The following is a 17,663-nucleotide window of genomic DNA, read 5'->3' on the forward strand; positions in this document are numbered from 1 at the left end:
CTAAATAAATCTTTAAAATTATGTTTTGGTTTATTTGAGACAATGTTTGACTCAGCTGTGATGAGAGGTGTGTATCACTGTCCTCAACACAAGTATCCTAGCAACTGAAAGCTGACTGACAATGTATACCCCGAAGGGTTGCGAATCTGTACTCAAACTGAAACCTGTACTTGAATGACCATAGCATTATTGAAAAGAGCCTCAATGTGGAAACAATCACCGCATCTGACAACAGACGAATCACATACTGTGTTATCCAAACAATGGAAAACTGTTCAGCCTTCAAATGGGAGTGAAGATAAATAAAGGAACTTTGAGGACATGATGCACTAGACACAAAAGGCTGCAAAGCACAGAATTCCAGCATTGGTGAGACCACAGGATCGGGCCAGAAATTGCCAAAGGTAGAGAGGTAGCAGGAAGATCTCCTTAATGGGGCTTGAAGTTTCTTTTGGCGGATTGTGGAAGTCTTTTGGCGTTCCATAGCGGTGATCGCTAATGTATGCTTTAAAGTGGCTAACATGGTCAGCTTAATGTTAGGCCTGCTTTAGCATGAAAATAAAACAAGACATTTTGTACCCAGCTGCCCAGCCCCTGACTCCTGCTGGTTACCCACTCACTTTTTGAGCAGGATCTCTGAGGCTCCTTTGCTGAAGAGGCGGAAGCCACCGTCAGGCATGCGGATAACGGTGCTCATGGACTTGCGAACTGAGTTGAAGGTGTACACCTTGTAAAGCTTATCTTCTGGTATCTGCTCCCGTACCGGCTGGAAGTCTCGTTTCAGGTCAAGGACGAAGCCCAGCAGAGCACACTCTGTTTTGTTGCCCACTTGGCGTGGGAGAGCGCCTTCCTTCTCTGGAGGCTGGAGGCAAGGACAGTCAGCTTGGTATCAGGGCCCAAAGTACCCTCTGTTCCGTCCCCAAGGCCAAGATTCTCATCTGGCCTTGGCCATTGTGCAGCTAGAGGGCAGTGGCACGGAGCAGAGGGGGCACACATTGACTACACAGGGCATGCCCGGGCTGCAAAGTGGCCCTTTACAGGGTTTCCGTCACTTACCATGCTTGGAAAGAACTTCTAGAACCCACCTGCCCCACCCAGCAGCAAAGGTACTGTGTCATGCAATCAGAAGAAAGACGACCAGCACCCTAAAGCTCCTCTCCAAAGCTCTTGTTTGGTTGAAATGGGATCTATGACTGGCCTAGCGATGGGATTATAAGCAGATTGCTGCCTAGCTTTTTTTTTTTTAACATGGGTTCTAGTGAGAGAACTCAAATCTTGATGCTTGTAAGGCAACCTCTTTACTGACTGAAGCATCTCCTCAGCCTCGGTATTTGCTTTTCTCCTCTGCTCTGTGTTTCTTTTTATAGTATGGTGGAACAAACCTGGAGCCTCATGTATACTAGGCAAATTCTTTACCAATACCACTCAGCTACTTTCCCAGCACCCCAAGATTTATAAGCAGGCCTAATGCACCCCTTAGGGATGTTAATGACATGCCACCAGCCCTTTCCCCTTCTCTCATCTGCCCTCCCAGCCCTGCTCACTAGTATTTTGGTGGTGTAGGCACTGTTGATGGAGATGGCATGGACCAGAAGGTCAAGGATCTTGGGAGTCAGGGCGCTGGGAGCTGGAATCTCTTTGTAGTGGGTGTCTCCTAGGTAGGACTGGACCACGGTCATGCGGTTGGTAGTGAGTGTGCCTGTCTTGTCAGAACAGATGGCTGTGGCGTTGCCCATGGTCTCACAGGCATCCAGGTGGCGGACCAGGTTGTTGTCCTTCATCATTTTCTGTAAAGGGCAAAGATGGAGTTGTGAGTGACATTAACAGTCCACTTGGTGACCTCAGTCTTCTCTGGCCTGGGTGGCAGTCAAGCTGAGAGAGCAGGTGTGTAACATGAAGGACTGCCCTCAGCTGGGGGACAGTGAGATCCCAGGAAGCTACTTAATGCATGGCTGACTTAGACACTCTGCCAGTGCTCCCTCTTTACTTCCCGCTAGCTCTGTTTTCCTTCGCACTCCCCTGGTTCTTCTTTACTCCCCCACTGCCTCCCAGTGTCCCCCACCCTTTTATGAGGCCCTGCCTCCTTGCCTCTGCCTCTGCAAGCAGCAGCAGTTCTCTTTATTTCTTGGCTCTTCTGACTCTCACTGCCAGTGTCCCACAGATGCCAAACCCAGGCCTCTCTCAATACCAGCTTGTTTTCTAGCTCCATTCACTGTACCCAAGGGCTAGGTGGGTGTAGTAGGAACCCTCTGTTAGGATATATTAGTGAAATAGATCTTACCTAGTACCTTTCCCCCTTCCAGAGACATCATCTCAACCTTTCATAGTCCCAACTACATCCAAAGTGATGACATCCTACCCTAGTTTTGGAGTCTGTGTGATGGAGTCAATTGTAAGTAGTAGACTATTACCTTGACAGAATAAGCCAAGGAGATAGTGACAGCAAGAGGCAGGCCCTCAGGGACAGCCACAACCAACACGGTGACTCCAATAATGAAGAACTTCACAAAGTACTGCACATAGACGGGTGTGCACTCCGCCAGCCACACCCGGCCATCCACGACGAAGGTCTCAATCACAAAGTAGAGGACCAGGATGATGACAGTGATAGCAGACATCACCAATCCTATCCAGCCACGACAGAGCAGGACCATGAGAAGTGAGAGGAGAAAAGGAGGGAAGAAAAGTTGAGGGCAATGTAGTCATGGCTGGCCTGAGCCCAGCCAGGGCCTCTGCAAGGGGCTGATGGATTTGGGTCATCTTTTAAGATGAACAGCTTGAGAGATGACTGCAAAGAGTGAGAAGTCCTGGGGTAACATTTGCTCCAGTTCCCCAAGAAAGTGTGACATAAAAAGCAGGAAACTGATTCTATGGGAGGCACTTTTTGTGAGGGCCTAGCCATCTTCAGGTGTTGGGGCTTTGGCCAGCAGGTTCTTAGTAAAGTTGGCTGCCTCTTGGTTGTGATGTGGCCACAGCCTTGAGTCAGGGAATCTACTAGGTAACAGACGAGTGTGTGACTTAGGCCTCACTGGGGTGGGGGTGTCAAACCAGGCCTTGACTCTGGCCTGTACTGCTGGGCCTACAGTATATTTGGAATACTGTATATGAACTTGCCTAGGGCCAGGACAATATTCTGTTCATTGCATTCACAACCTCTGGAACTGATACTACTTCCAGGGACCCAGAATTCTCTAGGCTCCTGGCCTGTGGCCTCTAGCTGAACCTACCTGCTTTCCCAATCTGCACAGCCAATTTCGTGAGCTTCCCTTGAAGGACTGACTTCTCTTTCTTGGGTACGTTGGCCTTCTTCTTTTCCCGCTCCTCCATTTCCCCACCCTCGGCACTCTTCAGGGGCTGCATTTCCATGGCAACAGCCCCATCCTGTTTCTTAGCTGTACACAGAGGAAACAGTTGGATGAAGTTAAGGCCTAGAAAGGGTAAAGGGGCTACAAAGCATTATCACAAGGGAAGATGTGTCTCATCAATATGAGATTCAATGGAGCACTTTTAATTTCAGGTTTTGCAAAGGGAATCTGTAGGCCTTCCTCTGTTGCTTCCTAAGCCCAGGCCCTCCTGAGATAGGCAGGCAGCTGCAGCATTGTCCTAAGTGGGACAGAGACGCGGTTCTTTTGTAGGAAGGGTGGACAGACACTAGCACAAGGAGCTGTGCACAAGACCAGGTGGCCAGTTCTGGAATGCCCCAAATCTCAATACCTGAGAGAAGTCCTGGAGTTGGTCCAAGGAATGTTCTGGAACCACAATCTGACTCATTAGCCCACAGATGAACAAGACACCTCCACTTTCCCCTCAAGGACAGTAAGGAGCCCCAGTATACACTCCTCTTAGCCCAGGCACCCTTCTCAGATTGCCTCCATCCATGGACTCTGTGGGCAAGTCTGTTCTTTCCCTCCCTCCCTTTTGGCTTAGGTGGCTTCCCTCATGCCTTCTTTTTAGGCTCCTCAGTTTCCACTCCTGCTGTCTCTGAGGTGGCGGCATGATTGTCTATCTCCCTCTTTGCCAGGCTTTGCGCAGTCCTTGGCCCTGAGGCTCTCCAGCCACACTGGCAAAAGTCTTCATGTCCACTCGACCTACTTCCTCCACTCTTGCTAAGGAAGGGGCTGCCTGACCTAGCAGTTGTTGGGGTATCCCTCAGCTTGTCTTTTTCCCCTCTCATTATGCATCCCTTCACCTCACCTGGTAGCCCAAAGCCACTTACCATAGTCCGTTTCTCCTAGTGCCCTCGAGGACATGCCAGACCCTGTCTAGTTGTGTCACTCTAGCTTTGAGACCCTGGCTACTGTTATTCCATCAAGCAAGAGCCCCGGCCATCAGCATCTCTCTTCTGCCTAAAGCCCTGCCAATTTCAGTTCTCTTCGAGGCTCTCGCTGACTCCTCTTACCTGGAAAACTCGGCGGACTGGCACCCAGGGACTTCGGCAAGTGGCCCTCTCTATGCCTCAGCTTCATCATCTGGCTAAAGTGATCTCAGAGTGTCTATTCATGAACAAGCTCAAGCCGTGGCACTGGCCAGCTGGTCGCAGGTGGCCCTTAGCTTTTAGGAAAGTAGTGTCCGGTAGAAACTGGAGCAGCCTCTAAGGGTGTCCCCTTCACTGTCAAGCCAGGGTGGGACTTTGGGGCCCACTCACCTGCCTTTAGGTGCTGCTTCTGCCCTGGTAGCACGTGGTCCCTCCCCATTGCCCCTTCTCTCCCTCCTCCCCCAGGCTCCTCAGCTGCCCTGAGCCATGCACGCACACACGCACGCACGCACGCACACGCACGTTACCTCTGGTTTGGCTATTGTCCATCGCCCCATCCTGCTGCTTGCCTACAATGGAAGAGGAATGACAGACACGGAGAGACTTGAGAACAGCCCATGTGGCCATGACATACAAAGAAGCACAGGAGCGCAGAAAGAGTTTGGGCACAGACAGCGATCTGTGCCTATGTGGGGTAGAGGAGGGAAGGAGAGGCCTGACTGCTGGTGGCCCTGATCTTGCCTATGGAGGGGCCTTCTTAATGGCTTATACTTTCCAGGAGCAAGCTGTCAGTACCTCCCAGCACATGCTCACCACATGCACTCTGGGCTTCCTGGACCAAGCCCCCGCCAGTGTTTCCCATTATGCCTGGGCCTCAGCTACCCAGTGCATCTGTAAAGGCAGTCCTGGATGGGCCCCTGGTCAGGTGAAGTAGCTGTGGACAGTTTCTGAAAGGCCTGGTGCTCTAAGTAGTGTCCACTCCTTAAATGTCTGATCTGGCAACACAGGATCAGTTCCCATGCAGTCGCTCATGTCACTGAGGACTCAAAGCACAGACGAGGTGTCAGGTAGCTTCTAGACAATGGGACCAGGGTCTGTGGTCCCAAGAATGAGTGAGACACTTCCAGACAGAAGTCCAGCATATATTGGACCCTCTCTGCTTAGAGCCTCTGTGCAGGTTGGGGGGTAGTTTAGAGGTGAGGGAGAGAGAGAGAGAGAGAGAGAGAGTGTGTGTGTGTGTGTGTGTGTGTGTGTGTGTGTGTGTGTGTGTGTGTGTGTGTGTTCATGTCAGCGAAGGCCAGGAGAGGATATTATGGCCTCTGGAGCTGGAGTTACAGGTGGTTGTAAGCTTCCCAATACGGTACTGTGAAGCAAAGCACAGAGGAATCTTATGAAGGAGACAGACTTTTAAGAATAGCAGAGAGACACCCATGGGTACACGATGACAATGCGATGACAGCAGGGCACAGTGAGGACGTTCTGGACCTCCAGACATCTGCACAGGGGCAGGCATGGGCTCCAGAGGGGGGAGGAAGGGAGGCGTGCAGCAAGCCGTACTAGAAGAGGGAGGCAGGAGCGGAGCAGAGCACAGAAGGTGAGGTGGGGCTTTGGAAGAAAAGGGGACATAGCAGTCATTAGAAGAGACAGGGCTAGAGGGTAAGTGTGGCAGGTTGACAGGGAGCAGCTTCCGAGCATGTCCAAAGGATTGACAGAACCACGGGAGTGAGACAGTAGAAGGTGGGGGAGGGGCGGGGGGGGGGACACACAGGACAAGATAGATGCGCTTTTCCCAGTCCCTCAGGATATTCCTCCAGAAAGTTGGCCCACTCTTGACTCCCTGTCTCACAACCTAGGAGTGTTAGGGAAGTGCAAATGTCCCTGCCTGAGTGTATTTGGGTGAAGAATTGTCAAGTTCAAAGAGGAAGGAGGGGCCTAGGACCAAGCTGTGAATGATATTTAAAGGACAAAGCTTGGGCCAGGAGCTTGGAAAGGAGCTACAGGGGATACTAAAAAAAGTGCAGGTTATGGCAGTTCAAGTGAGAGACCCTTGGCTTCAAGAAGAGAGGGTGTGTTTCCTAGAGGGACTTATGTGGAACTAGGAACTTATGTGGAAGGGGTTCCCTGTCAACCAAGCAGAGCCAAGAGGGTACCAGGCAAGTTCATCTAGCTTGGGGACTCAAGCTAAGGTCAGCTGAGCTTGGCGCAGGTGGCAGAAGACCTGGCCTACCAGCAGCAGGGAGGTACCCATCCAGGAAAGCAGAGGGCCAGATTGCCAGGGAACAAGGATAAAGCAGCCCTGCCAGATCATGTCTCTCTGCCCCCAGGGACAGGGGGCTTTAAGGAGTGGCCTAAGGCCAAGACTACTAACTTGTCCTCCCTCATGCTGGTCTGTCCCTACTCTGCGTCTGGGTCCTCTAAGATGGGCAGGCGTATACCTTAGTCACCCAGGGCTGTGGGAAAGAACGGAGGGCAGGCAGCTCACCTGCATCACAGCGAAGCAGGGACTGCCTCGCATAGGGAAGCTCTATAACACCACAGTTTTGAGTGCCATGGCAGGATGGGCCAGTAAAGTAGTTTTGTGCTAGTGAGCCCAGGGTCATAAGGAAGCTGGGCTCTCTAAAATGCCCTGTTTCCATTCATTACTGGCCCTAGAGCCAGGGCTACCCTTCTCAAGTCCATCCAGCATCCTTTGGCCCTGGCTATCATTTTGAGAAATATCTCTAGAGGGTGGGCCTGGAGACCCCTAACAGCATCTTTCTCTCCTCTCTCTTTCTCTCTCCCTCTCCCCACCCACTGCTCTCTTTTCTTTTCTTTCCTTTTTTTATTTTATTTATTTATTTTATTTTTCAAGGGTTTCTATGTAGCCCTGGCTGTTCTTGAACTCACAGAGATCTGCCTGCCTCTGCCTCCTGGGTGCTAGAATTACAGGTGTGCGCCACCATGCCCGGCTTCAGGTAGCACCTTTCAAAGTGAGGTAAAAGGCTACATTTCTGTGACTACACTCCACCCCAGGGACAGATGCACCAAAGCCATTAGGGAATAGCCGTTTAAGGCAAGTTGCCCCCACACAGGGATCATCAATCTGCTGGCTCTTATGGAAAAATATCAGAAGAATGAGAACAATTGGAAGAGGGTTGTGCCTCCCACTCATCTCTCTGGATTGGCCAGCAGGCAGATGAAGAAGCAAGAACAGTGACATACAAGGGAGCTGCCTCATCATCTCTGGACATCGGATGTCATAGATGTCTTACCTTTCTTGTCTTTTTTCTCCTCCTCCTCTCCACCTGCCCCAAGCAACGTAAAAATGATGCCTGTCTGGGAGTTCACACCAACAGCTGTTACCACCATTCTTCCAGAACCTTCCATGACATGAGTGCCTGGCACAGAAACACAGAGGAACTAAGACAGAGATATGCACAGGCTGATAGGACATACTCAGCAGCCACAGGTTGGTTTTCTGAGTTTCCCTGAGACAAAAGTCACTGCGACTGTTGACTTCTGCATGTACACTGCCACCCGTCTCCAGACATGGGGTAGTGGGACTGGTCTGGAGGACCACAGAGTGGCAGGGCCTTGTCAGTGACATTCACAGGGCCCATCAGGGGCTCTGGGCTTTCTGTCACATTTCATATTACATTTCTCATTAAGATAAAATTAGGCTGAATGAGAACCTTCTAGAAAAGGAACAAAGCACCCACTGGGTGATTTCCAGAGTCTGCATGTGCAAGGAGTACAGTATTGACCCCAGAAAGCCCTCCCTTAGGAAGTCCCATTCACGACACCTCTTGAGCAGAGAAGGCCCATTTCTTTCTCCTATGGCTGGAGCCACACCACCAGGCCTCCAGCATGGCGGTGGGTAGCATTCTCAGACTACCCAACCAAAATGGGTATTCAGGAAGGTGTTAGCTAAGGCAAATCCAGCAGGATGGCTTAGCTGGAGATGCTTTCCAGGTGCCCTTCCCCTGGGCTGGTTGTGCAGGTGGCCCTCACCTGAGAGCAGCATGGGATCTTTGTCTGCTGATTTGCGTACATGGTCCGACTCGCCGGTCAGGGAGCTCTCGTCGATCTTGAGGTCATTGCCTTGGATGAGGACACCGTCGGCAGGCAGAAGGTCTCCTACAGGCCAGCCCAGGCCGGAACCAGAGGCCATGGGTCCATGGGATCTCCCCACCCTTGCTTCTTCCCACCTTTCCTAGGGGGAAGTCCTGTCATCTGAGAAGGGACTGGGGAGCTGTCTTCTTTCAGCCTCCTGCTTTGAGGGGAACATCTACATCTAACCATGGAAGAAGGGACAGCGCTTGCGGCCTGCAGTAGTGAGGCCAGCCTGCTTCTTGTGGGCACTGTTGTGTCTCCAACTCCTTTTCTGCCTCCTCTCAAAGCCCCTATGTTCTATCTCAGGCCCCTGTGGGTAAAAATACAAACTATTGGGGAGACAGTCTGACTTTGGGAGGGGTTCTTCTGGCTCACCCTTCTCAGAAATAGAATTCAGGCTTTCTTGGCAGGGTGGATGAAGATGGGCACACTTACCATATTTGACCTGGGCAATGTCCCCTACCACCAGTGCTGCCACAGGAACCTGGAGAAGCTGCCCATTTCGGATGACCGTGAACTTTTGTTCCTGCTCAATACGGCTCTGAAGTCCCCGAAACTGCTTTTCCTTGCTCCAGTCATTGAAGGCTGTGACCAGCACCACACAGATGACAGAGAGTAGGATGGCAGCACCCTCGATCCAACCAGCCTCGGCCTCACCTTCATCCTCTGCCCCACCAGACACGTTCCCACAGGCTGTAGCCAAGCATGAAGGAGAACAGAAAGGAAGGAGAGGTGAAGTCATGAGAGCCAAGATCTGGGACCTCCATCCAGCCCAGTGCCTTCACCTCTCACCTTCACTTTCCTCTCCAGGCGGTGCATAGAAGGAGAGGCCCAGGGAGACGATGGCAGCCACCTCCAGGATGATAAGAGTCACGTCCTGCAGGGCTTCCCACACCAGCTGCAGGAAGGTCTTGGGCTGCTTGGGTGGGATGAAGTTCTGCCCATAGATCTGCCTGCGTTTCTCCAAGTCATTGGTGTTGTCTGCCAGGCCTACATAGTGCCCCAGGAAAGTGGCAGAAGCACAGAAGAAGATGATACAGGCTAGCCCTTGGTACCATAAGCATTCCCGACTAAGCTGCTGCTGCTGCTGCTGCTGCTGCTGTTGCTGCAAGAGTGGCTCTTGTGGCTCTCTGACTAAAGCCTGCATTCCTGGAACTCTGGAGTGGATGCTTAGAGACGGCAGAGTGGTACAGGCATAGTGCTATAAGCCCTAGCCCTCACAGGGAATACCTAGACCGAGGAAGGGATGGTAGCCCAGGAAAGGGGGTTATCAATTTCCTGATGCACTGACTGGACAGCAGATGGGAGGGAAGACTTGGACTGTGGATGTCTTGATTATTGAAACACTAGCCTAGGCCATGCACTTTCCATGTCTGTTGTCACTTCCATGTCCAAGCTATCTGGGAGAGATGCTTTCAGTAAAGTGATAACACCCAACAAAGGGAAAGGCAGCAAGGACCCAGGATTATGGAACTATGTGCCGAGGGTACCTGAGACAGGAGCAGGGCAGGGCAGCCAGTGGCTCCCTGAGCTGAGGGTAGGGATGGGGTGAACCATTATCTAGGTGGCTTCAGTGGATTTGTGAGGAGATCACCGATCAAGGGGATCCAGGTAATATTAGCCAAGTTTCACCCAAGTGTCAAAGAAGTGGTCAGAGCCCTCTCCAAAGGGATCAGACAAGTTGCCTTTCTCCTAACACTTAGATTCCATGTCTTTTTCAAGGATCTGGTCACGAGGCCCCATACAAGTCTGCAAGATGGGATTGTGTGTTTGAGACACTGGCACCTTGAAAGTGGGCCAGCCCCTCGACCTTGGCCACCCCACCCTATGCCCTAACCTACAAAAAGGGCAAGACACAGGGGAAGCAGGGACCAGGGACATAAGGGTGTCTAGAAGTATAGCTTGTTGAAGAAGATAGAGCAAGATCTTTTGGAGATGTATGGAGGCCTATTTTCTAGAAGTTTCTCATGCAAGGAGCAGAAAGAATGAATGCGAGAGAACATTCTTAGGTTCGAAAACATATACAAGGAGACTGTTTTGTGATTAGAGGAAGACCTTCAAGGTGGAGGTATGGGCCAGCAGGGAGGAGCTGTGGCCTGTGCAACTGATTCTCCAGGTTGTGCAGGAAATCTACTCCGTCCTGGGAAGGGGGGGGGGCGGACTCTGCTCACCAGTTCCAGAGGAAGCTGGTAAGGCTAAAGAGTGAAAGGACCAGCACCAGGAAAGGACAACAGAGTCCCACAGAGGCTGAGCTACCATGGCAGAATTGAGGAGAGATGACCCACAGTGGCCAAGAAGTGCTCAGCCACATGGATTCCCTATACCTTACGCTTTCTTAGACTTTGGCCATGGGGCCAAACATGAGCTATGGCCTGGGAACCGCGTGAACTTCCACCCAGAGTGGTGCTGAAAAATTCAGTGATCAGCCTCCTGAGGGGCCCCATGGTTTCCTTTGGTCTCACAACGACCCCCTTTCATCCAGTTCTGTCACTTGCCGCCCCTGATGATGAGACATGGACATGGCTGAGGCTAAGGAGCTTGTCAATGGCTCATGCAGAGAACAAGGAGGGGGCTTCTAGTAAGGCCCTCTCAACCGGAACATGAGGTACTTCAGTCAAATCAGGGTCCAAGGGCAGAGAGGGGCCTTACCTCAGGCCTTCAAGGCCTTGGAGGTAACCCCTTGTGGACCTCAGGCAAGTGAGGTGAAGCCATACCCTCATCTTTGGTTTGAAGACTTCTGTGCAGGCTGATCCAGCCTCTCTTTAAGTCTGCAGGCTGATCCAGCCTCTCTCTTTAGGTTCATGCAGGACTTCAGTGCCACACCCCACCGGGACCAGCTCCATACTGACACCTACTGGATGGATGATGGTAGCTTGAAGCTCCCACCAGGGTCCCTGGCATGGCTTCTACCACCTGCTGGAGCAGCTGAGTGGTGAGCAAAAGGGCCATCCAGTGCACAGGGGATGCCCAGCGGGCTGGGTTTAGGAAGGCTTATAAGACAGCCCCAGCCCAATAAGGAGTTGCTGACAGTGGGCCTTCTGCAGAGGAGCAGGGTGGAGCTTGAATGAAGAAGAAGGATTAAGCAGAGCAAAAGTCACAAGCAGCACAGCCCTGGCACGTCCACATCTAGCCACACCGTGTCCTCCCCACCCAGAAGGGCTGCAGCTGTCCCTGCCTTTCTTTTCCTGGCCTCATTGAGCCTGGTCTGGGCCGGCAGCTCAGATTTCTGTTGGGGCCAAAGGCCTCTTTCTGAAGTCCCACAGCTTCCCGGGTAGGGTGTCTGGGAAACCTCAGCCTCTGTGGTAACAGTGATGGAGACATGGTCCAAGCTAGGGGTGGCAGCCTTTCCTCTACATTGAGCCTTTTCTCTTTCAACTACAGGAACTTTTAGAGATGCAACATTACAAGGGATGCACTGGAGCTCTGAGCTCCTAGACACTTGGGGTTTACACTGCCCTTGGCCCGGAGCCCCCATTCTACTGCTCCCTGAGTATCCCACACTTCACATGCCTAGATTGCCCCCCCCCCCCGCGAGGCCAGGGAGGCCCTTAGGCTCTTTCCTGCAGGTACTCACTCCCTTTTTCTCTTCTGCCTTGCCTTGGCCTGGGATCATGGTTGCTCCTGCAGCCGTGCTCCCCATCTCCTTTCCTGACACTGGCAGCTGCCTTCAGATTGACCTTGAAGTGTCGGCCTTTCTGTGGGATTTGGGGTCCTAACAACTGCCACAACTACCAGTGTGTGTGTGTGTGTGTGTGTGTGTGTTACAGAAGGCAGCCTGTGGCCCCTCTGATTCCAAGCACGTGCCCACCTAGCAGGTCCAAGACGTGGGGACAGAGGCTGGGTGGTTGGCATGGACAGATATGGGCTGCTTGCCCAGAGCAGAGGCCAGATGCCATCAGAATTGGATTAGGACCACATTGTGTTGGCTCTTAGCTAATCTGTTCCCTCCTTCTTTTGACTGCCTGTGGAGATCAGACAAGACAGGGGCAGGGCACAGAACGCCCCAACTGGCCTCCCCTGAGGTCTTGACAAGGAGGCAGGCCATTCTTCAGCATAGGCTCAGGAATCCTTCTGAAGCTCTATGGAGGCCGAGAGATTAGTGGATTGAAGTTCCCTCCACCAACATGCCACATACCTACCTGGCCCCTTGTCCTATGTCAAACCCTTCTGGGCACCAGGGGATTGGCATGTGGCTGGAAGTACAGTTAAGCCTGCCCCTCCCACTAACAAGGCCTGCTGGGGAGCCTGCCTGTTCAAGGTTTGCTGAGCCGAGGAAATGCTGGAGTGAGAGTCACCTGCTCCTGGCCCCAGACAGCTGGGCCAAAGGAGCTGAGGGGGATGGGCTGGTCCCTGGGCTGCCATGGGGACTCAGGGTCTCAGAGGCCTGTCAGGGGCTGAACCACCCACCTGGACACCTGCTCTTCTCCACACCCACCCCATTTAGAGGCACCAGATGAGCTTTGGAGCTCTGTGGCAGAATCGGGCAGGTTCCCAGGGGCCTTGACATTTTAAATATTTAACAAGGCCTGACAGGCAGAGGGAAGAGCTGCCAGCCGAAGCCCATCTGCTTCCTTTGATCTGGGAGAGGCCAGAGCCCTTGTGGCTAAATGGTCCTCTACCTCAGCCTTCTCAGAGGCCCCAAGTCCTGGGGGGGGGGTAGGGCAGGGGGGGGCAAGGAGGAGGAAGGAAAGAGATCCTTTGGCACTAAGCCCAGCCATCTGCCCTGACAGAATGCTGCTTCAGGCTGGTGTGAATGTGGGGGGCAGGCAAACTGAATAGGGTGTCCATGGGTGCAGCAGCTCTACAGCTCAGTTCAGGAAGACTCAGATGGCCCAGGGAGGCCACCGTATCTGTAGTTCTTAACCTGGCCCATGGGCCTGCCTTCTTTTACCTCTAATGCTCTCTTGGGCCCATGCACTGCCTAGGGACAAATGATGCTTTCTTCAGTCCACTTGGGGCAAGGCTAGAGTAAGAGCATCTGGTGTGTTCCCTAGAGGCTCTGAGTGGGACAAGGACAGAGCAAGGAGGCTGGAGGTGATAAGCAGAAGAATGGGCAAGGCCTGGTGATGATAGGTGGGACAGGGGAGTCAGGGAGCAGAAGGAAGCCAGGTGATGGCCAGGACTGGCAGGACTGGGTGGGCCACTAAGGTGGGCAGATGATAAAATCAATCAAGCTGGAAATTCTGCCAGGCCAGCATCAGATGGGCCTGAAAGGGTTCTAGCTCTTGAAATCTGGGGCTAGGTTTGGCTCTTTGGGGACCCTAGTCTCACTGAAGACCCTGGCAACAGGGAACTGAGGACTCAAGACGACAGTTGGACCTCCACTCTGGATCTTCCAGAGGTTCAGAGGCTCACTTGTTTGAGACCTGCACTGACTCGAGCATGTACGTCTGTGGTACAGCTGGGTATTGCGCTCTCTCTCTCTCTCTCTCTCTCTCTCTCTCTCTCTCTCTCTCTCTCTCTCTCTCTCTGTGCGTGTATGTGTGTGTGAACACTCATATATGCTCATGACCAAAGGTCAATGCCAGGTGTCTTCCTCACTTGTCCTCCACCTAATTGTGAGGAAGTCTTTCACTGAAACTAGAGTTCACTGGTCACTGGTTGGTTAGATTGGTTGATACACAAGCCCAGTGCACTTTCCTCTCTGCCTCCACAGTGTTGTGAGTCCAGGAACACTCCATAATCAGCTTTTTACATGGGAGCTGAAAACTCCAACCCATGCCCTTGTGTTTGCACTTTGCTACTGAGCACTGAGTTTCCCCAATCCCAACCACTGCCACTGCTAATGGTATCATGTGACAGTTGAGCCCTAGTTTTGGTCTCTGTGCAATCCTTAGGCCATCCCTTCCTTCCCATGGTGATGACCCCTGCAATGTGACCCCAGAGGGCTGAGTCACCTTTTTTTCTGGTTCCTCTTAACTGAGCCCAAGTTTAAACACATCAACCCCAAATATATAGACAGAGGCATGGTTTCCTCATCCTACAGTAGGACACAGTTGGCACTGCTGTTCCATGGGAGGAAGTCAGAGTTTCCGTTTGGACCCTCCACCTTTAGCGGTCCTCATCTGCCCTCCCCTCTCTTTTCCTCTTGTAGCAAAATGACTGATCACAGAAGTGTGGACAAAGGCTTGGAATTTAGTTGCCCAGAGGATGACAATCTACCTCTGCACAAAGTACCTTCCAGGCAAGAGGAAGTGGTTGAGCAGAGGGTAACAATCCAGTTTCTGTGACCTCCAAGAGTCAACTGGGCCACACCTCCAGAGTCATTCAAGGCAGCCATAGCAGCAGAGCCACAGAGCCCAGGGGTAAGGCAGCCCCTGTGTCCCTGCCCAATCTGGTGGACTTACCCTCAGTAGGTGAGGTCTTCAGCCTCCTGCACAGCCCGCTGACATCACCATAGGCCTCCTGTATCTTCTGTAGTGCCTCAGCACCTCGGAGCTCCATGAGGCTTCGCAGTTCTGCCAGTGTGCACCCAAAGCCACCCACATGGGGCACTTCCCGCTGCTGCTGGGACTTGGGGTGGAATTCAATGGAACTGTTCGCCATGTCACCCATCCTGTCTGTCAGGCCTTTTCACAGGTGTAGCCTCAAATCAGTTGCAGCTAGGGACAGGTGGCCACCTAAGACCCCAGTGCTGAGGTGAGGCAAGGTGGTGGTGGGAAAGAGGCTAAGTGTGGACACCTGGGAAGAAGAAGGAGGTAAGAAGAGACCAAGGGACTGCTTGAGACAGAACAAAGGCCTAGGGTTCTGGGATCACTGTGCCCATCTTCATTCAGTGTGCTCTGTGACTCACAAGTGCCAAATTGATCTCTCAGGTCTCCCCAGATAGACCAGCTTCCCCCCACCCCCACCCCCGCCAAATCCTGCCCATCATGAGCACTCTGAGCTAGAGGGCGGGTTAGGTGGGGAAGCAGGGAGTGGCCACATCTCTCTGCCTCTTTAATCCTCTTGAAAACCCATTTGGAAGTGAGGAAATACATTTGGGGTCAACAGTAGCAGCTTTTGCTTGATATGTACAGGACAGCAGTGCCTACCACCAGCTTCTTGCTTGACCCTCCCACCTTACTTCCTGTTCTTGTCTGAATAAGACTTGTCCAGTGCCAATGCTCCGCCCTAAGTCCCCAGCAGTCCTCAGTGGCTCAGGCCTGGCCTGTTCAGGGCTCCAGGGGATAGACTGACCCATGGAGAGGGCCAGCTGGGCTCCTTGTCAAGGCTGAGTGTAAAGGGTGTTTCTGCGGCCCTCAGAGTACCTGGGGGTGGGAGGAGGAGGGGAGGAGGCCCAGTGGAAAGCACAAAAAAGGTGAGGGATGAAGGCAGTAAAGAAAACTGGACAGGGAAAGAAGGGTAGGGATAAAAGGAATGAAAGTAGAGGAGACCAGGAGAAAGCCCAAAGCAACCACAGGTCACAAGTGACTGTGCTGACACTCTGACACCACACCCACATGACAAAGGACTAAAGTCTTTCATTCTGAAAACATCCAGACCACTGCAGGCCATGCCACCTTCCCCTCCTATGGGGCTTGATGGGGCTATTTTTGTCTCCCTCTTCTGCCTTAACTTACCTAAGACTGATGTCCCCTGAAGCTGCTATCTTTGGCCTTCATGGGGTCTGAGTGGAGCCATTAGGCCCCACTGGACCTGTCTTCCTCCTTGCCCAAGGCCATATGCTAACCTTGCCGTATATGTCCCCTAGAACTGAATTAGCTTTGGAGCACAAGGCTTTGGCCTTTCTATCAGCAACAACCTTCCTGGCTCTGAACAATCCTCTCAAACTCAGAGCTCAGACATCCATGTAGGTTTCTGATCTAGAACCACCTGTGGAGAAAAAAAAAATAACCCAAAGCCTAGAAGAAATGCAAAAAGGTCCTAATGCAGCTGAAATAGAGGTGGTTAACTGCATGACCCTCAGTTCAGGAGAGCCCAGTGGGTTAGGCCTGTGAGCCCTCTGGGGTGCCATGAGCTGTAAGTATCACATGTAGAGGAAGAGCAGAGACTTTGGGGGAACAATGAAACATTCCCACACATGCTCCAAATGTGGAGGCTTCAGCTCTCAAGAAAAAGTGGGTGTGCCTATCTGCAAGTCTGGTGGGTGGGGATGGGGGTGGGGCACATAGGAAATGTCTATTCCAAGTGGTCAGCATTTCACAATTTGAGCACCAGAGTGTTAACTGTTTCATCACTTTCTACATGGAGCAAGCAGCCTTTACTTCTGGAAGACGTGGGGAGAAAATAGCAAATACAAGATGACTTCCTTATCTCCCAATCCCATGCACCTCTCTCCCACCAGTTCTCCCAGTTGGTCATCTAATAAATAAATATTTATCGGAGCATCTACTAAATGGCAGGCACTGGGTTTTGGTGGTAGAGTTCAACGAGACTCAACCAATTGTTTTTGTCTGTGTGGCTGAGTTCTAGAAATAAGGTTTGGTCCAGAGGCCCAAAGCCCTGGGGTTTCAGGGAAGGCCTCTAGGAAGGACAAAGAGAAGAAAAGACTGAAAGGAGGAGAAGCAGCTAAGGCAGGCTGGGGGTGGGGCAGGGCCGTGGCCCTTCTGCTTGGCTGAGAAGCAGCAGCCTGAATCACTGGCTTAGGGATGCCAGGGGCAAGCAGTGGGCCTATGGGAAGCTGGGCAGAGCGTGTTCCTTCCACTGGTGAATGTGCCATGCCGACCGCCTAGGAGGGGGTGAACAAATTCCAAAGCTGAGGCTTGGTTAAGGGAAATGACAGAGCCAGGAGAAATTGAGACTGCTGCCTCAAGGTTAGCTTTCAACTGCTACCTGCCTCCCCCAGCCCCTACCCCAGGTGATCTTGGCTTAGGATGATGTCCTGACTACTCAGGGTGCTCCTCTCGTTCTCTCTCTGACCCCATCTCTAGTTGCTCCCTGAACTTCCAGTGCATAAGCAGTTAGGTGTGCCTGTGAGGTGTGAGTTCTAGCCACCCCTAGCCTACTGGCTGCTGGGCAAGGTGAATGGGTCTGGCTTGTCTGGGTAGGCACTGGCTTCAGCCCCCCTCTGAGTCAGCTTCTTATGTCCCAGACAGGCAAGGCTGCTAGGAAAGGCCAGATCAACAGGGCTATATGTCCCTAGGTTCTGGCAAGTGAAAATGTGGGAGTGTCCCTTGTGGAGGGGTGGCCAGTACTTGCCTCAGGCTCTGATGACCTCATAGGCAAGGGCTCAGAACTACATTCACTCACCCCAAGCTTGGCTCTTTGGGAAAGAGAACACAAATGAAGGATTGATTTTACCTGCATCTTTAATTCTTTGAGACACATTGTTGACCACTGAGTGGTGCATCCCATATGGTGATGGGGCTGGAGG

The 17,663-nt window shown here is 52.3% G+C and overlaps 1 protein-coding gene across 8 annotated transcripts in view; it reads right to left on the reverse strand.

The window, feature by feature from the left end:
- ATP2B3 (ATPase plasma membrane Ca2+ transporting 3) overlaps positions 1 to 17,663 on the reverse strand; it is a 65,995-nt gene that overhangs the window by 32,850 nt on the left and 15,482 nt on the right. For 6 of the 8 annotated variants that reach the window (XM_084789072.1, XM_084789065.1, XM_084789066.1 and 3 more), the window contains 10 exons: positions 14,695 to 15,028; positions 9,140 to 9,337; positions 8,783 to 9,040; positions 8,246 to 8,371; positions 7,507 to 7,632; positions 4,783 to 4,824; positions 3,228 to 3,392; positions 2,412 to 2,626; positions 1,545 to 1,787; positions 621 to 862 (listed from right to left, as the gene is read on the reverse strand). In XM_084789072.1, the coding sequence (XP_084645198.1) occupies positions 621 to 862; positions 1,545 to 1,787; positions 2,412 to 2,626; positions 3,228 to 3,392; positions 4,783 to 4,824; positions 7,507 to 7,632; positions 8,246 to 8,371; positions 8,783 to 9,040; positions 9,140 to 9,337; positions 14,695 to 14,902 (1,823 nt within the window). In that variant the 5' untranslated portion in view covers positions 14,903 to 15,028. The remainder of the gene's footprint in view (positions 1 to 620; positions 863 to 1,544; positions 1,788 to 2,411; positions 2,627 to 3,227; positions 3,393 to 4,782; positions 4,825 to 7,506; positions 7,633 to 8,245; positions 8,372 to 8,782; positions 9,041 to 9,139; positions 9,338 to 14,694; positions 15,029 to 17,663) is intronic. The other 2 variants (XM_084789067.1, XM_084789069.1) reach the window with 1 other exon arrangement.

The sequence above is a fragment of the Acomys minous genome (genome assembly GCF_964271855.1).
Source record: "Acomys minous genome assembly, chromosome: 7".
NCBI lineage: Eukaryota > Metazoa > Chordata > Mammalia > Rodentia > Muridae > Acomys > Acomys minous.